The 16,133-nt window shown below is 38.0% G+C and overlaps 1 protein-coding gene across 1 annotated transcript in view; it reads left to right on the top strand.

The window, feature by feature from the left end:
- The window catches only part of LOC311054255 (uncharacterized protein), a gene marked incomplete at its 3' end in the record, with an annotated part of 29,208 nt that extends 13,591 nt beyond the window's left edge, over positions 1-15,617 (top strand). The window contains exons 21-38 of the mRNA XM_084070131.1: positions 1,056-1,127; positions 3,889-4,209; positions 4,564-4,671; positions 4,963-5,187; positions 5,579-5,791; positions 6,627-6,790; positions 8,942-9,092; positions 9,443-9,757; positions 10,112-10,420; positions 10,703-10,996; positions 11,259-11,558; positions 11,771-12,088; positions 12,312-12,581; positions 13,139-13,329; positions 13,623-13,728; positions 13,939-14,118; positions 14,779-14,871; positions 15,451-15,617. Coding sequence (XP_083926257.1) covers positions 1,056-1,127; positions 3,889-4,209; positions 4,564-4,671; positions 4,963-5,187; positions 5,579-5,791; positions 6,627-6,790; positions 8,942-9,092; positions 9,443-9,757; positions 10,112-10,420; positions 10,703-10,996; positions 11,259-11,558; positions 11,771-12,088; positions 12,312-12,581; positions 13,139-13,329; positions 13,623-13,728; positions 13,939-14,118; positions 14,779-14,871; positions 15,451-15,617 — 3,797 coding nt within the window. The remainder of the gene's footprint in view (positions 1-1,055; positions 1,128-3,888; positions 4,210-4,563; positions 4,672-4,962; positions 5,188-5,578; positions 5,792-6,626; positions 6,791-8,941; positions 9,093-9,442; positions 9,758-10,111; positions 10,421-10,702; positions 10,997-11,258; positions 11,559-11,770; positions 12,089-12,311; positions 12,582-13,138; positions 13,330-13,622; positions 13,729-13,938; positions 14,119-14,778; positions 14,872-15,450) is intronic.
- Between the last annotated feature and the right edge of the window lie 516 nt (positions 15,618-16,133).

Genomic DNA, 16,133 nt, shown 5'->3' with positions numbered 1-16,133 from the left:
TATTTCAATTTGTACCTCAATTATGGCAATTTAGCCTGTCTTTAGAATCAGATGGGGCTGCAGGGATTTGTCTCAATGTGTTCTCACAAGGTCAAGGCCAATCTGTGCGCTCCACACACAAAGTACATTTATACTTATATAGTTATAGATCGATTGTGCATGTACATGTCAATTCATTTACCAAGTAGCCAAGTGCAGATGTCTAGTCTAATGTTAGAGTCAGTCTAATGATTTTATCTTATTTTGTATCTTTATTCTTGACTGTCTTGGTTCGGTTCTTGACTGTATTCTAACCAAATGTTATCGTATCTTAAATCACATGTCATACAGTAAATAATAGACACACAATTAAATTGAGTGATACTTAAGTCTTGTAGTTTACATAACCAGTTTTGTCTTCAAAGAGAAATGCTGGACAAAAAAAAGCAACACTTCTTTTAAATCCTATACTAATAGTACACATGAGCTTCTTTGAAAAAAAAGAGCAGCATGTGCAGTCAGCAGTTTTATATTTCACAAGAGCCTTGCCTATTAGGGTACGACCACCAGTTCCTGCCTTGATGGAACATGTGGTTAAAGAGGTGTTAACCTCATGGTTTGCGGCTGTATTTCTGCTAAACTTGCTCCTCTAGCAAAACCACCAGTCAATTTCAGTTGCGCTCAATCTCTGATTACTTCAGCATATCATGTTTTGGCAAAACAAAAAAGTGCCACTGTTATTCAAACACCTGTGTGAGACCTGCATTTTTGACTGTTGGAATTGTACTATATACTGTAACGTATTTGCAGCACCATGCTGTAATTCAGTGTATTAAAATATGAACATTTTTCATTCACTCTTCATGCTGAAAAGGGGTTAAACAGAATCATTGTCATCAGGTAAAACAAGTGAGGGAATATTATCTGTCCGATCACTTAAATATGGACCACTGACTAATCATTTTTCTCGGAGGAGGAAATCCCCCTGAAGATTGCTTAGCTAACCCCCCCCCCCCCCCCCCCCCCGCACCTTATAAAGCACTGTGATGACTTATCTGTCACTCTGTAGTGATGAGCTACAGTGACAATGTGGTCCCTCCTCCTCCTCCTGCTCTACATAGCGGCCACTGACCGGGTGGCCTCACAAGGCAAGTCACAGCTTTTATTTAAACATAGAAAAGGTTTTGTTTATGAAGAATACAATGGGCAGAACTGTGTAGCCAACATCATCTTGTTGAATGGATTGGGATTTTCCTGCTGTGATGAATTTGGACTTGAATTATGCATAAGCTGCATATCATAGAGCCAGAGGAAGATGTGATATGACCTAGTGGACCCAGAGCAATGCTTGTTTTAATTCTAGTAATATAGGCTACAGTAATGGGACTAATTAACATGTTAGATACAATAGAACATTTCAGTAGTGTAGCTGTTCCCCAGCCAGGACTGGAGTTTAGAAGTGCTTGAAATTTTAGCTTATTTTTTTTAAATGACAATAATACAATTATATCAATATTATTATTATCATAAACAAATAATAAATACATTAATTAAAGTTGCACTATGTAACTTTCCTCTTCTATCCCGGATTTGAAAACGGTTTCCTGCAAGTTTTTACCATTGAGCTAATAGAGCCTGCCTGCTTGCTCAGGGGGTAAATTGAATCTTGACCATCAGGGCAAAAATTCATGTCAGATCCTGTGTCTAGGTTTCCACGATCTAAATATCTCAATAGAAGAGCAAGGAGACAAAATACAACCACCCCAATTGTATAAGTTATGTTGTATTAAATTTACTCTACCATACAAATTGGACAAAATGCTAATGTCTCATAAAAAAATCACACCCTGTGTGAAGGAAGCGGTGCCTTTGATGAGCCCCGTATTGATGTTGTCATCAATATTTGTTTATGGGACAGACACACACCCGGACAGACACACAGACAGACAAAGTCAGATATAGAGCGGTTGGCACCGCTAAAAACAATTGCATAGTTCTACTTTGAACTTTTAACAAAACCCACAACAACAATAATAATAATACTAATAATATTCATCATCATCATCATCATCATATTAAATATAATTTTGAGCAATGGTTTCACCAAAACAAAATGAGAATATTTTGAATAAATGTCCAACTGGCAAACCAATAGTGTTAATCATTCATCATAATAGAGTGCCTTGGTCTCTCCTTCACATCATTCAATTATTATGTTTTATTTTATTTGCTATTTTAATGTGAAGAATTCTTCTTCTTCTTCTGCTTCCAGATTTATTGTAATAATCACATAGCCTTGTTCATCGTCTTTGGAATTGAAAAATGTTGTCACAAATATTAGATCAGACCACAGCAATGCACTAATCATCAGACTGCATGCTTCCTAAAAATATAATAATGTAAATACATAAATAAATAAATACATAAATACATTTCAATCTAAAGATATTCAAGTGCTGTTTCATGCATCTCTATTATGTACAGCATTTTTGTGAACAGAATATATTCTTTTGTACAATCTGTATGGTACAATATAACTTATACAATTGGGGCTGTTGTATTTGGTCTCCCTACTCTTCTTTTGAGACATTTAGATCCTGTGTCTAAGTTGGACATGACCTTTGACATGATCCTGTTTCTAGTTTGACAAAAAGTTTGACTTGAAGGTCAAAATTAAATTTCTCCACAAAGCAAGCAGGCAGGCTCTATTAGCTGAGTGGTAAAAATTGGTTCAAATGAACAGGAAAGTTGCATTAAGCAGCTTTAATTTTGTTGAATAAAAGTATGACAAAAAATAAACTAAATAAAAACTAAGCAATAATGAAAAAACTATGACTAAACATATTGACGATTACATCAACAAAATAAAACGTTGACGAAAATGGTAGGGACGGTCTATAGTGGATACAAGATCCAGAAGAACTAGACATGTCATTTTGAATTTCGTTTAAAGGTAATCACACAAGCTAAACTGAGAAAACAGCCAGCGCTCAATAAATGCCATTTTCACATAGTTTTATTTAACTCACCCAGCAGATGCAGGGTGAGGTACAGTAAACTTACAACTTGAAATACAATGCAAGGTAAAGAAACCACCTTAACCTGTACTGATAAGTGAATGACCCAGAGTTGCGGTTTGTAAATTAAATTGCCAAGGTTTGTGAAATAAATTAATTGACACGCTGAAAGAGTGTAAAGATTCACTGTAATTAAATTAAAAGAAATATGTACTAAAAAGAAGAATGCATGTTTGAGAATCATTTAATGCATTACACTTTAGGGTGCAGTCACACCGAACTTTGATTCTGCCTATGCGACCGGATTCTAGCTGCCAATGCTTTTCGATGTGAACGGAGCAGTTTGTTGCCATTCATGGATTTCCTCAAGAAAACGCTTCGTTCCCTTTGAAAAGCATTGTCAGAATCCGCCGCATAGGCAGAATAAAAGTTTGGGGTGACCGCACCTTAATGGTGGCGATATAGAAACAGAATAGTCCCTCATACATCTTTGTATTGTAATAATTTGTGAATATTATACTAGCATTACATTACTCATGGGAAACCTCCTCAAGGGCCCCTGGGGGTCCATCATGATATGTATTTAGTCCTAGCAGGGTTATTATGGAGAGAGAAAAAAAATATTAATATTTTTTTGTTAACTGAAATAAAAATAAAAACAAGGCTTTACAAAAAAACGATAACTTACTGATTGTTTTGTGTATTTACAATACTAACTAAAATCATGGAGAAAGTGACCTTAGTTTTAGTCTTTGTTATTTTTAACCTTGTTGAATCTTGCCCCTGACTAAAAATGAAGGGTTAGGGTTATATAGGCTATTAATGCAAAACTATAATGACCTTGATTCCAAGTCGATATGCTGTACATTTAACATGAAGTGTAACCATGCAGGTGACAGGCTGATCCTTAAAGGTGGTAACAACCCATGTGAGGGCTACATCGAAATATTTCATGGGGACTGGGGCATCGTTGGAGACAACAACTGGAACCCGAACAATGAAGACGTGGTCTGCAAGAGCATTGGCTGTGGACAGGCGGAGAGACAGGATGCCTATAAAATGACAAGTGAGATACCCAATATACCTAAAAAGGTCTGGATCAATGAGGTGAACTGCAGTGGGAATGAGACTCAGCTGTGGAACTGTCCCAACTTCCGTGGCTGGGGGGTCAGTGTCTACAACCAGGACACAGTGAAATGGATTAAATGTTCACGTAAGACCACACCTCAGCATCAATGTTATCACTTTGTCATACACACACACACACACACACACACACACACACACACACACACACACACACACACACACACACACACACACACACACACACACACACACACTATGTAGTATACTTCTGAGAATTACTGTACATAGCTGTCACATTCCTTTTTTATTTCAGTTTGTTTGTTTACCTTGATGGTTATTCCTGATATCGTGATTTTATGTGTTTGATGTTTGCTGAATACCCGGAAAATGATAAATTATGAATCATAAAAAGAAAGACATTTTAGAGCACGGAACAGCATTGATTTATGTTATTTTCTTTTTCTATTTTTGTTTGTAGGAAAGATTGAAATGAGTTTGGATGGTTTTAGATGTGCTGGAGCAGTCCAATTCAACATCACAACGGACGGGAGACATTCTCAACAATATGTTTGTTCTGACAACTTTAGTAAGAGTTACACTACCTGCATCCATGCACTGTTGTGTTTATACGTTTCCTTGAATTTCCATTAATGTTCCCATTTGTCATCATACATTCTCTTGATATGATACTGTGATCATTTACGGACCGTTTACCGGTACTTTCAACTGGATCAAATGACTAGTACTAGTAGTAGTAGTAGTGTAGTCAAAGAAGTAGTAGTAGCACCACTAGTAGTAAAAGTATAGTGATAGTATTCTATGCACCTTATATAAGTAAAATATCTTGTCAGTAATGTTGGTTTCCTCTGGCATAAAGAAAAGGCTCAAGCTGACCTCGTGTGCAAGAATCTCAATTGTGGTGACGCAAAGGAGCTGCCTGAGCCTACAAAAACGACATCACCTGAGGGATTCAGAAAAGAAAAAAGAGAGGGATTCAAAAAGAAAATTACTTGTACACCCACCAACAAAGAGGATCATCTGTGGCAGTGTGATCCTCAGCCTGCCCCTGGCTGCTCTAAACCTGCTTTTGTCACATGTAAAGGTAAGTTTGTTTACCTCACTGTTGTCATCATGGTTGTGGCATTTGCAAACACATACTGTACACAGAAATGCATGCATGCATGCACGCACGCACGCACACACACACACACACACACACACACACACACACACACACACACACACACACACACACACACACACACACACACACACACACACACACACACACACACACACACACACACACACACACACACACACACAGAGAGAGACAGAGAGTAGAGAGTATTTTGTACATTTTGAACATTTTTTAAAATTGTAACATTCATTGAGCAGTGCGCAAATACATTGTATCTTGTGCATGCATTTGCGCACTGCTCAATGAATGTTACAATTTTCTAAATTGAAACGTTATGTTTTATGTTAAACAGATCACCCCATCTTACGGCTAGAAGACGGGGATAATGCCTGTTCTGGAACCTTGGCGATGACCGATGGTGACATTAAGACTGTTACCTGCAATGAAAACACCAAAATAAGTCCTAATATAATGTGCAAACAATTGCGCTGTGGAACCAATGCAACGCAGACATCCTTTAACTGTGGCAGGAGCCAATCAGTTCTACCAACACTGACGTGTTCAGGTAATATTCATTTTCATACAACTGGTCGCTTCAGCACAGCAACTGGACTGGGAAAATGGGTTAATTGATGTGCAGTGGTAGAAGAAGTACTCACGCTTTTTACTTAAGCAAAATGAAGTATCAATAGCAGCAAAACAACTCTGTTACAAGTAAAAGGTTTGCATTCAACATTTTATTTGAGTAAAAGTACAAAAGTATTGGCATCAAAATCTACTTAAAGTACCAAAGTAAAAGCACCCAAATTTGTCAACATTTGTCCCAACTTGTCAACATTTGTCCCAAATGTTGTCAACATTTGTCCCAACTAAAAGCAATTGTGAGCTTTTAAATCAGCTATTTTCAACCGAAGTATAAAATAGGGTTTTGTAATCTAGCAATCTATACCTGCAAAGTAACCAGGCAGTAACTAAAGCTGTCAAACAGTTGTAGTGGAGTAAAATGTACTGTATTTTGCCACTGAGATATTACAGAGTAGAAGTATAAAGTATTCAAAAAAATTAAATACTAAAGGAAAGTTATAGTACTTTCCACCTCTGCTCCTGTGTTAACCATTAGTTTAACCCAAGTTTGTAATATTTACCTTGCTTCACACAGTAGGTAAACATTATATAAAAGCTATGAGATCAGTTTTATGTCAGTTTTCTTTGGAAGTGCTTTATGACATTTTTATTGTGTTCAAAATAGTGCACATTAAAGCAGCTTATAGGCCTCTCTTTTGGTCATTAATTTACAATTGTTTCCTCTTTTGTTTTACTTTAAATGCATTTAAGTTATATTTAATATATTGTTTTTAATGTTAAATGTTTGAAACTGCCTTCCCTATATACTTTAACAGAAAAGATCACAGTAACGCTCATGGACTCCCAAAAACCCAGGAAGACTACCCATTGCTATGGCGCAGTTTATGTCAACAGTTCTATGGGACAGAAGCCTGTGTGTGGCACAGATTGGGACAAAGAAGACGGACAAGTGGTTTGCAAAGAGTTAGGCTGTGGCAAGGTGAGCTGCAATTCTTCCTGGTTAATTAATTAAGCAATATTGCACTTGAGGGTGTGCTTTACCGTGATTATAATCACGGTAAAGCCACCCTCAAGTGTAATATTGCGATTATACAACAATTACCATCAAAATAAAACATACTTTATCTGTGTTATCCTAGAAATACATGGGGTCTGACAGAGACAACGAGTCCCTGTTTACTAAGCCAGTACAGTCCCAACAATGAGATGGCTGTGTGCTAGACAACCTTTCCCAAACTGAACACATAGAGAAACAAAACTCAACTGTTAGCTCAATCTCATTGTAATTAAGATATTCGATGGGAAAAAAAAACTAATGCCAGATTTAGCTACTACATCTGCAAACTTCCCATGCAAACTGCTAGCCTAAGCCTAGCCATTTAGCCCGTTTTCTCTGCTGAGACTCCATCTGATCAGCACAGCTGATTTTTATATTTTTTGATTAGGTGTGCTGTCATGCTCTTTTGAGCATGGGTAGAGAGCCTAATTCAACCAATCAGATTGCTTGGTCGGAACTACCTGTTGTATAATGGATATTATACAACAGGTATAATTCCGACCAAGACTGAGTCTCGGCAGAGCATAGTGTCTAGGCTAGAAGTTTGCATGGGAGTTTTTTTTTTTAAATTTCTATCTATCTTTCTATTCTATTCTATTTCTATTATTATTATTATTATTATTATTATTATTATTACTCTCCGCCAGGAGAGTATTGCTATCACTGCGTTTTCACTTTCTAAACATGACACACCGATTGGTCAAGCCTCACGTGACACGTGAAATACTGTGATCTGATTGGCTAGTGACGCCACCGGGCCTATATATACATGGCATCACTCTGACAGTGTCTCCGACACTGTCAGAGTGAGGTAAGACGGGAACCATGAAATGGCTGCATGGCTGATACATAATTGGCAGATAGGACAGATAGGACATTTATATAGACAGGAGGGATATGACATAGGACACTTATACAGACAGGAGGGATAGGACACTCACACAGACAGAACGGAAGAGGACACTTACCCAGACAGGTTGGATAGGACACTTACATATACAAGAGGGATAGCGACCTATAAATACATGTGTCACTGTGATAAGCCAGATTCCAATACCGAAAATCCGGCCACTAGCTCACTCCCAGACCTTCGAACCGGAAGTAGTCAAGTAGTCGCGGTCCAATTGTTCCTATCTGTCTTATTGGACAGATAGGACAGATAGGACACTTATATAGACAGGAGGGATATGACACTTACATAGACAGGACGGATCGGACAGGAGGGATAGGACACTTACACAGAATGAACGGAAGAGGACACTTACCCAGACAGGATGGATAGGACACTTACATATACAAGAGGGATAGCGACCTTCGCGACCTTCGAACCAACACAAGTCTTCTGGCGGAGAGTTGTGCTCCGAGGAGCACTTTTTCTAGTTATTATTATTGTCATTATTAATGAATTATCTATTCATTAATTTGTTATCAGTTTTGTACAATTTCCTCCTACTGAAATGACGTTGCTGTGATTTCTATTCATTTTAAATTAAGGGAGCAGTCACACCGAACTGGAATTTTACCTATGAGGGCGGATTCGCCCTATGCTTTTCAAAGGGAACGGATCAGTTTGTTGACATTGGTGGATTTCATAAAAAAAAACACTCCATGAGTCCATTCCCATTGAAAAGCATTGGCAGAATCCACCCTCATAGGTAGAATTAAACTTCGGTGTGACCGCGCCCTAACACATTTCATTTTGCAGTCTGCTTTTGGGTGGAAGGTGGAGTTTTTGCATTATTTCACTCAGTGATTATCGGTTTTATAATAAACTAGAAAATGTGCTCCTCGGAGCACAGGTCTCCGCCAGTACTCCTGATTAATCCTGTCTTACCTCACTTCAAAAGATATAAATGATCTTTTGAAGTGACACACCTATTTATAGGCCTCTATTTCATCATGCGTCTCGCTAGCCAATCAAAGCACACCCTTTCAACATATTGTCACGTGTCACGTGAAGCTTGACCAATATTAGCTTGGTGGACACACGGAAGGACGAGAACGAAAACATAATCTCCTTGCGGAGACAACAAATACAATTCAGAATACCTACAGTACAATGCCTTTTTGCAGGTGATTTACACCAGCACCCCCCCCACCACAGAACAGAATGGAATACTGGACAATGTGAATTGCGATGGCACGGAGAATAAGCTGTGGCACTGCAAGGCCAAGTACAACGACGCTGGTGCATGCCGTAACAATGCTTTTGTCACATGTGAAAGTAAGATAATATTGTATTATTGTATGCTGTTTATTTTTCAGCATGTGTTGCAATTTATTCTGACTTACTTGATGGCTATTCATTGCTACAGTATGAATGTTTATTCAAGGTGTCATTGTATTAGCAGCTAAATTTAATTCAGACAAAAAAAATAAGATTTCAACTATATTCAAATTATATCGTAAGTAGCGGAAAAACGTGTCAATTCATACTGCAATGTTTTGTGATATGTCATTCACTTTAGTGGCTGCATGTGATAAGTTGTCATAGAGGGTTGTTTTAAGTTCTGCCTCCCTATGTACGATGTCTGATATATGAACCATGTTTTCTTCCTGTCAATTACAATGCAGAAAGTATCGATGTACGTTTGTCAGACGGCCCAGGGAAATGTGCTGGGATAGTGGAGATTCAACACGATGGAGAGTGGAAAATGGTCGCACATTCAAAAGAATGGACGGATGACAATTCAAACAGTGTCTGCAATGAGCTGGGCTGTGGGGATGCCAAAGCCAAATCTACCAGGAAAAGCACCTTGTCTCTCAAAACAGATAAATATTTTGAGAAGACAGTAAGTTGTAAGAAATTACAGAAACTATCTGATTGTGTCAACGATGAACCCCTCCGGGTAGGAAATCCAAAGAAACCAGTGGAAATAACCTGCCAAAGTGAGTCTATTCTGTTTATCTTTCTGTGTGATTTCTCTCTGTGTACATCCACTCATCTGGATTACAACCTTATGTTAAAATGGACCTAGTCCCTTTTACCCATGCTGGACTTCAAAATAATGTAATGATAGGTCTGGTAGTGTAAAGCATACATACATGTCAGTGCTGTCTGGTAGATATGCGAGGCCCTGTGCAAAGACAGCCGCACAAAGCCTTTATCAATTCCATCAAGTGTTCAGCGTGGTAACGTTGCATTCCGCCAGTGTCCACAACATGCTTGTTGAATCTATATTACATGTTATGGTTTTCTAATAGTTAATTTAAAGCAATAATCCCCCTACTTTTTCTTTTTAGAACACAAGGTAGTGTTCATGAGGAATGGAAAGTCCTGTTCTGGCCAGGTGGGAGTAGAACATGATGAGAAGGATTACTGGCTCTCAGGGTCCAACGAGACGTGGAACCACACTGCTGATGTGGTGTGTCGGCAACTGCATTGTGGGAAGGCCATTAGCCATAGACTATTACCTTTTCCTTCTGGAGACCCTGGAATGGAAAATGTTCCTTGGGAAGAATCTTACAATTGCTTATCCACAGAGGCATCAGTCTTTGACTGTCCAAATACAGCACCATCCAACCAGAGCATTGCTTTTGTGGAATGTTCAGGTAATGTGTAACCATTTTGTATTCTCGCTGCTGTGTTTTTAAATTGTACTTTCCCAGAAATAACCTGTTCTGCTACAAAAGAACAAGTTTTTTTAGGCTTTAATTGATGTGAGCTCTTAGCGCTTCCATCATGTTTAGATCAGGTGGTTTTCCTATTCATCATTGTATCTTTTCTCTGCCAACATGTTCACAGCAACATACTATAATCCACAGAGCATAGTTCAGTAACGCCTGCATGATGTCCTATTTGCCGTTTGATTTCAACATGTTGGATTTCAACAGGTATTATTACTGCAACGCTGACAGAGAAGTGTTGGGGGACAGTGAAGGTGAGCATCAATGGAACAGATGGGGGTGTGTGTGCAGACACCTGGACTCTTGACCATTCTGAAATGCTGTGTAAAGACCTGGAATGTGGACACGCCTTCCCTGACATCAAACAGACAGGGGGGGACCTGGGAGTGAGCATCCTGGCAATGCACAAGACCAAACAGACCACCAAACTGACTGAAAGCATCATTGTCAAAAAAGTCAGAGAGACCAACTGCGTTGACACAGCCTATGTGGTTTGCTCGGGTAAAAGATACTTTGAAATATATATATGATACATATACCAACTACAATTAGAATATCTTTTGTTTGTTTTTAGACTCTTATAAGCTGTGTTGGTTTTGTCCACTTAGCATCTCACATACAGTATTCTTAACTTGGAGGGGTTTCTTTTGTGAAAATCAATACATAATAATATAATGGTACTTGTGACACAATAGTTATCACTGTAACAATAACAAACAATTTCAGAATAAATAGTTTACTGTTTTATACCGTTTCCCTGCAGCCAGTGTCAAGGCCGATTTCAGCGATTCCAGAGATCATTGCTCTGGAAATGTGAAGATACTCTATCGAGGCGAACGACACCCTGTCTGTAAAGATACCCTGGATGAAGCTGTTCAAAAAACCATCTGTAACGAGCTGCAATGTGGAGAGACCCACTCGACTCTTGAATTCTTTGGACCTTTGCCCAGCAGTAAAGGCGTGTCAGGACTGAGTTGTCCTGCTGAGAGCGCCATGCTGGCAAATTGTACTATTGGTTCACAGGGGACAACAAGTTGCGCTCTTGGTGGCCTGAAGTGTTCTGGTATGTTTTAATACTTTGATTTCATTCCAATGTAACCAAATATGTGTTATAGGTACTGTGGACTCATATCCCATTAAATACAGAAACAAATTTGTGAACATGGACTGTGGTACGCTATGATTTTACAACAACTTAAATTGAACTGAGCTGGTAATCGTTCATATTTTTGGTTTTCATTAACTTGTCTCTGTCCCTGTTACTTCTCATCTTAGACTGGCGGAAGATCACACTAAAGAAGCCCAAAGAGATCAGTGCCTGTCAGGGAGATGTGATTGTTTACAGCGATCAGTCTACTAGGCTGGTATCTAGCCAGAACTGGACAAAAGAAGAAGGAGAGAAACTGTGCCGTGATCTCAGGCTTGGCGGGTATAAAGCCCATATGAAATCAAATCGAATGTCGGGGAAGATTGATTCTCGAATGTGGGGGAAGACCTTCAACTGTAGTGATAAAGAGAAACCAAGGACGATCTGGGACTGTGAGAGTGAAAGGGCACCATCCAAGAATGAAGGGGTCTATCTCCAGTGCACGGGTAATAACAGTTATTACTACCAAGTCAAATTGAAAATGAAATCCTAAATGAACACTCATTTTGACACATTCAGAGTTAATTTTAAACATAGGATTGTGCTGTGTGCAAAATACGTAATATAAAGACTGATATACTGTACTGTAGAAATTGTTTCTTTTTTGTATTAATGAGTTGAGCGTCATTGGATGATTTGCTTTTGTTGATTTCATTTTTTTTCCCCCAGACAACCCTAAGGTTACGCTATCAAAGAAATGCTCTGGTGAGCTGAAGATCAATGACAAGAGGGTGTGCAACAATAACTGGAATGATACATATTCACAAATAGTTTGCCAAGAGCTGGGTTGCAGCGCTGCCGTCCCCTTTAAAGAACAAGGAACTGGGCTAAAACGAGACGTATACCACGTCCATTGCGAGGGCATTGAGTCCAATCTTGGCCTGTGTGAGACAGCCATTGGCAACTGCGACGGTGCTCTGGTGTCTGTCTACTGTACAGGTGAATGTGAAAAACAATTTAATCCAACCTTTCATGTATTTGTTACAGTATAACAGTCACTCTTCCGATATCTTTGATGAAGGTTTTCAGAGGAAAAGGGTCTGTTTCAGTTGTCTCAGTAGGGGACTCAAACAGTAGACATTTTTTTTACACTAGCACTAATAGTTTTGCTGAATAGATCATTCAAGGATGTAATCCTTAATTTAGTTAAGTATCTGTTGCTGTTGTTTTATTTTCTAATAGAAATACTAGGTTTATGAGACTGCAATGACATACATTAATTATTGTAAACACATGTGTTATGGACTTTGAAGTGGATACAGCTCTCTATCAGACCTTGATCTTATATTCATTTAAAACATGTACTTATTTCTAAGTTCCAAGACAAAATATTGATTTAAATTTGTAACTGTCAATACTTATTTCTCTACTTCTTTTAGTAGCTGAATAACTTTCCTAATTTTCCTGTACTCACTACTAAAATGTATTGATTTAAAAGTTCAGCAACACCATTTCCACATTAATAAAGCAGAACATTTTCAACTCACTTGTTACAGCTAGCATCGAGTTCAAAACCACGGAGAACTGTGGAGGCACAATTCAAGTCCGATATGAAGATACAGGAAACTGGGAGTATGTGTGTCCCCCAGATCTCAAATATTTCGGAAAAACATTCAAGAACCTTCTGTGCAAAGAGCTTAAATGTGGTGATGTAATAGATTATTCAGTCAAGAACCCAGCCTCTCTGGTAAGCTCCTGTCCTGTTTGCTTTTTCTTTTACTGTTTGTAAAAGGTCAGATTGAGAACATAAGAGTCCCTTCTACACATTGTTGTCTTTTTTCAAGTATAGTAGAATATGCAAGAGTATGTAATTAATAATAATAATAATAATAATGATAATAATAATAATAATAATAATAATAATGTATTTATTTATTTAAAAGATGTTATGGAACAAACCAGTCCTTTTGTATACCAGACTTTTTTCCTGAATGAAAACTTTCTCAAACACTAAGGATTTTCTATTTTGTTTTATTTTAGACCATGAAAACGTCACTGGTTTGCCAAGACAATTATATGTTCATCAAAGACTGTGTCAAAAAGAAGACTTGTCCGCCATCAAATCCAGCTACAATCTATTGCAACGGTACCCCAACCTACTTTCAAATAAGCAGTTTCCAAACAAGTGATCCTGTTAAACAAATGTTTTGATTTTTTCCTTGCTGTTCAGTTGTTGTGATTTAACTAGTGAGCGACCCAATACTGAACCATTATTTTTGATGATCTCTCATTTGCTTTATTCAAACAACAAACTCAACTACACATTAAAATGATAATTTACTGCAACTGATTTCAGGTTTTCAGATTCCAACTCCAACTCCAACTACGGTGACCTCTACTACAATTATCATTGCGACGACTACTAAGGCTCAGGCTCCCGTCGCCCTGATCACGGGTGTGTCTCTGGGTGCAGTAGGCATGATTATGATCATGCTGCTTCTCCTGTGCCTGTTCCTGAGAAGACGCATATTTAAGTGTGAGTATATTAACCCATTAAAACTAGGAAAACATATGTGTCATTTTAGATTTTAGCGTTGGCTAAAATAGCAGATATACAAATACAATGCAGTATTTATAGTTTTAACTTAGTGACCAGGAGGTTCCTCATATCAATAATCTGCTAAATAATGTCAGTTTCAGGGTATGTGTTGAGATTACAATGTCCTCTGAAGATGGCAGCCCTGTTTCAAGTGTCTCGTGTCTGCATGACATGTTTTAGTACTGATGCACTACTGTTTTAGTAGTGCATCAAGTAGATGCAGTAATGCTACTATCTGGTCACAAGAGGCCAGTCTTTGGACAGATAGTATCATGTTTTCCCTAGTATTCAACATTGCCATTAAGCAAGTCCTTTGCTTCCAACTTTCATTGCCTGAGCGAACAAATGTTTATCCTAATCACCTACAAAATGTGTAAGTACAGTCAGTGTACACACATTAGTGTACAAGTGCTGTAAGTGTTAATATAGAAAAATGTGCTGTAATGCTCTGCTGTGGCATTTTATCAGAAATATACTTAAAAAAAAAAAAAAAAAAAAAAATATATATATATATATATATATATATATATATATATATATATAATTTATTTTTTACAATTTTTGCACCAGTAATGTTCTATCTCTGTTGTTATCTAGTAAGAAAATCTCCACAAAAAGACCATGAGTATGAAAGTGGTGAATATGAGGACGTTGACATCAATCATGAAATGAAAGCCTTGAATCGTTTTGGTGAGTGATATTTTCATATAGCGTAGTTTCATATAGTATGTAGTTTCATCAAACAGTGATAGACATTCATGATCAAACTCAGTTTCACTGAATGTATAACACAGGACATTTTGAGAAGCTCATCAACCAGGTTGTGTTCTCTCTTCTCTTGCTCTACCTCTATCCTTTCTCTTCTAACAAAAACGACAAAATAATCGGGCACGAGCGAAAAAATAAATAAATGATCACCTACTTCGTTACACCTGTAAACCAGTGATGTGCCCTCATGCAAAGTTTGCATCTTGAAAGCATATCAATACTCTGGTTGTGAGTCTCCAGACTCCATGCCACTCCTTAAATTTCCACTGCAACTCTACCCTTCAATCCCCATCACCATGCAGCACTGAAACCACAAGATAAAAACATGAACTTTTATATACAAGGGAAATCTGTTATGACTTGACAAATGTTGACAAATTTATTTTGAGAGTTTATAATATAGTAGGCCTATATCATAGTGTTGTTTACTGCTATATGCCAAAGTGTCAGGATTAAATTGAAGTTGTTTTTGCTAATTTCTTCTTTTCATTGTGAATGCAGGATCCAGATCAGAGGCAGCAGCTGTCAAACAGAACGATGCAGGAAGTAATTCCTCCTTGTCTTATGATGACATCGATGAGCAGGACGTGACCAGTGGAGCAGCAGGTTCCAGCAGCCACAACCCACAGCATGATTACATCAACACTCAACGGGAAGGAAAGTCTTGAGCCACTGTTAAACCTTTATGAAAGCACACTATGAATCATAATGAGAAGAATGTTGAATATTTCTAATAATAAGTTTGAAAATATAACTGCAAGCAGTAAAAAGCGTATGCACGGTTAAGCCAGAACTGCCAAAAACAAGTGTTTTTCAAACTGCTCAATATTGCGGAAAATCTAAGGGTGGAGCTTACTGGTCAAAGTGATACATGTGTTCCTCATGAGTCAAGGCACAAGTGTAAGCAAGTTTCAAGACTTTCGGCCAAACGAGTTTAAAGTTTGCATTTTCAAAAAATTGCTATAGCGCCCGCCTTTGGCCAATTGGAGTAAGATTGGTTTCAGTGATATTTGGAATGACCCTCTCTGCATGTATGTGTTAGGGGCAGATGAATAATTTTCATAAAACTGCAATAGTTAAAATCTATCTCCTCCTAGGATTTTTGAGTAATCTGCACAAAACTTTTTACACATGAACTTTGGACCTCTGCCGACAAAACGTTAGTGGCGGATTTTCCATAAGTG

This window comes from Gymnoscopelus microlampas (genome assembly GCF_963454915.1).
Source record: "Gymnoscopelus microlampas genome assembly, chromosome: 10".
Lineage (NCBI taxonomy): Eukaryota > Metazoa > Chordata > Actinopteri > Myctophiformes > Myctophidae > Gymnoscopelus > Gymnoscopelus microlampas.
This window is presented reverse-complemented; position numbering and strand designations above follow the sequence as displayed.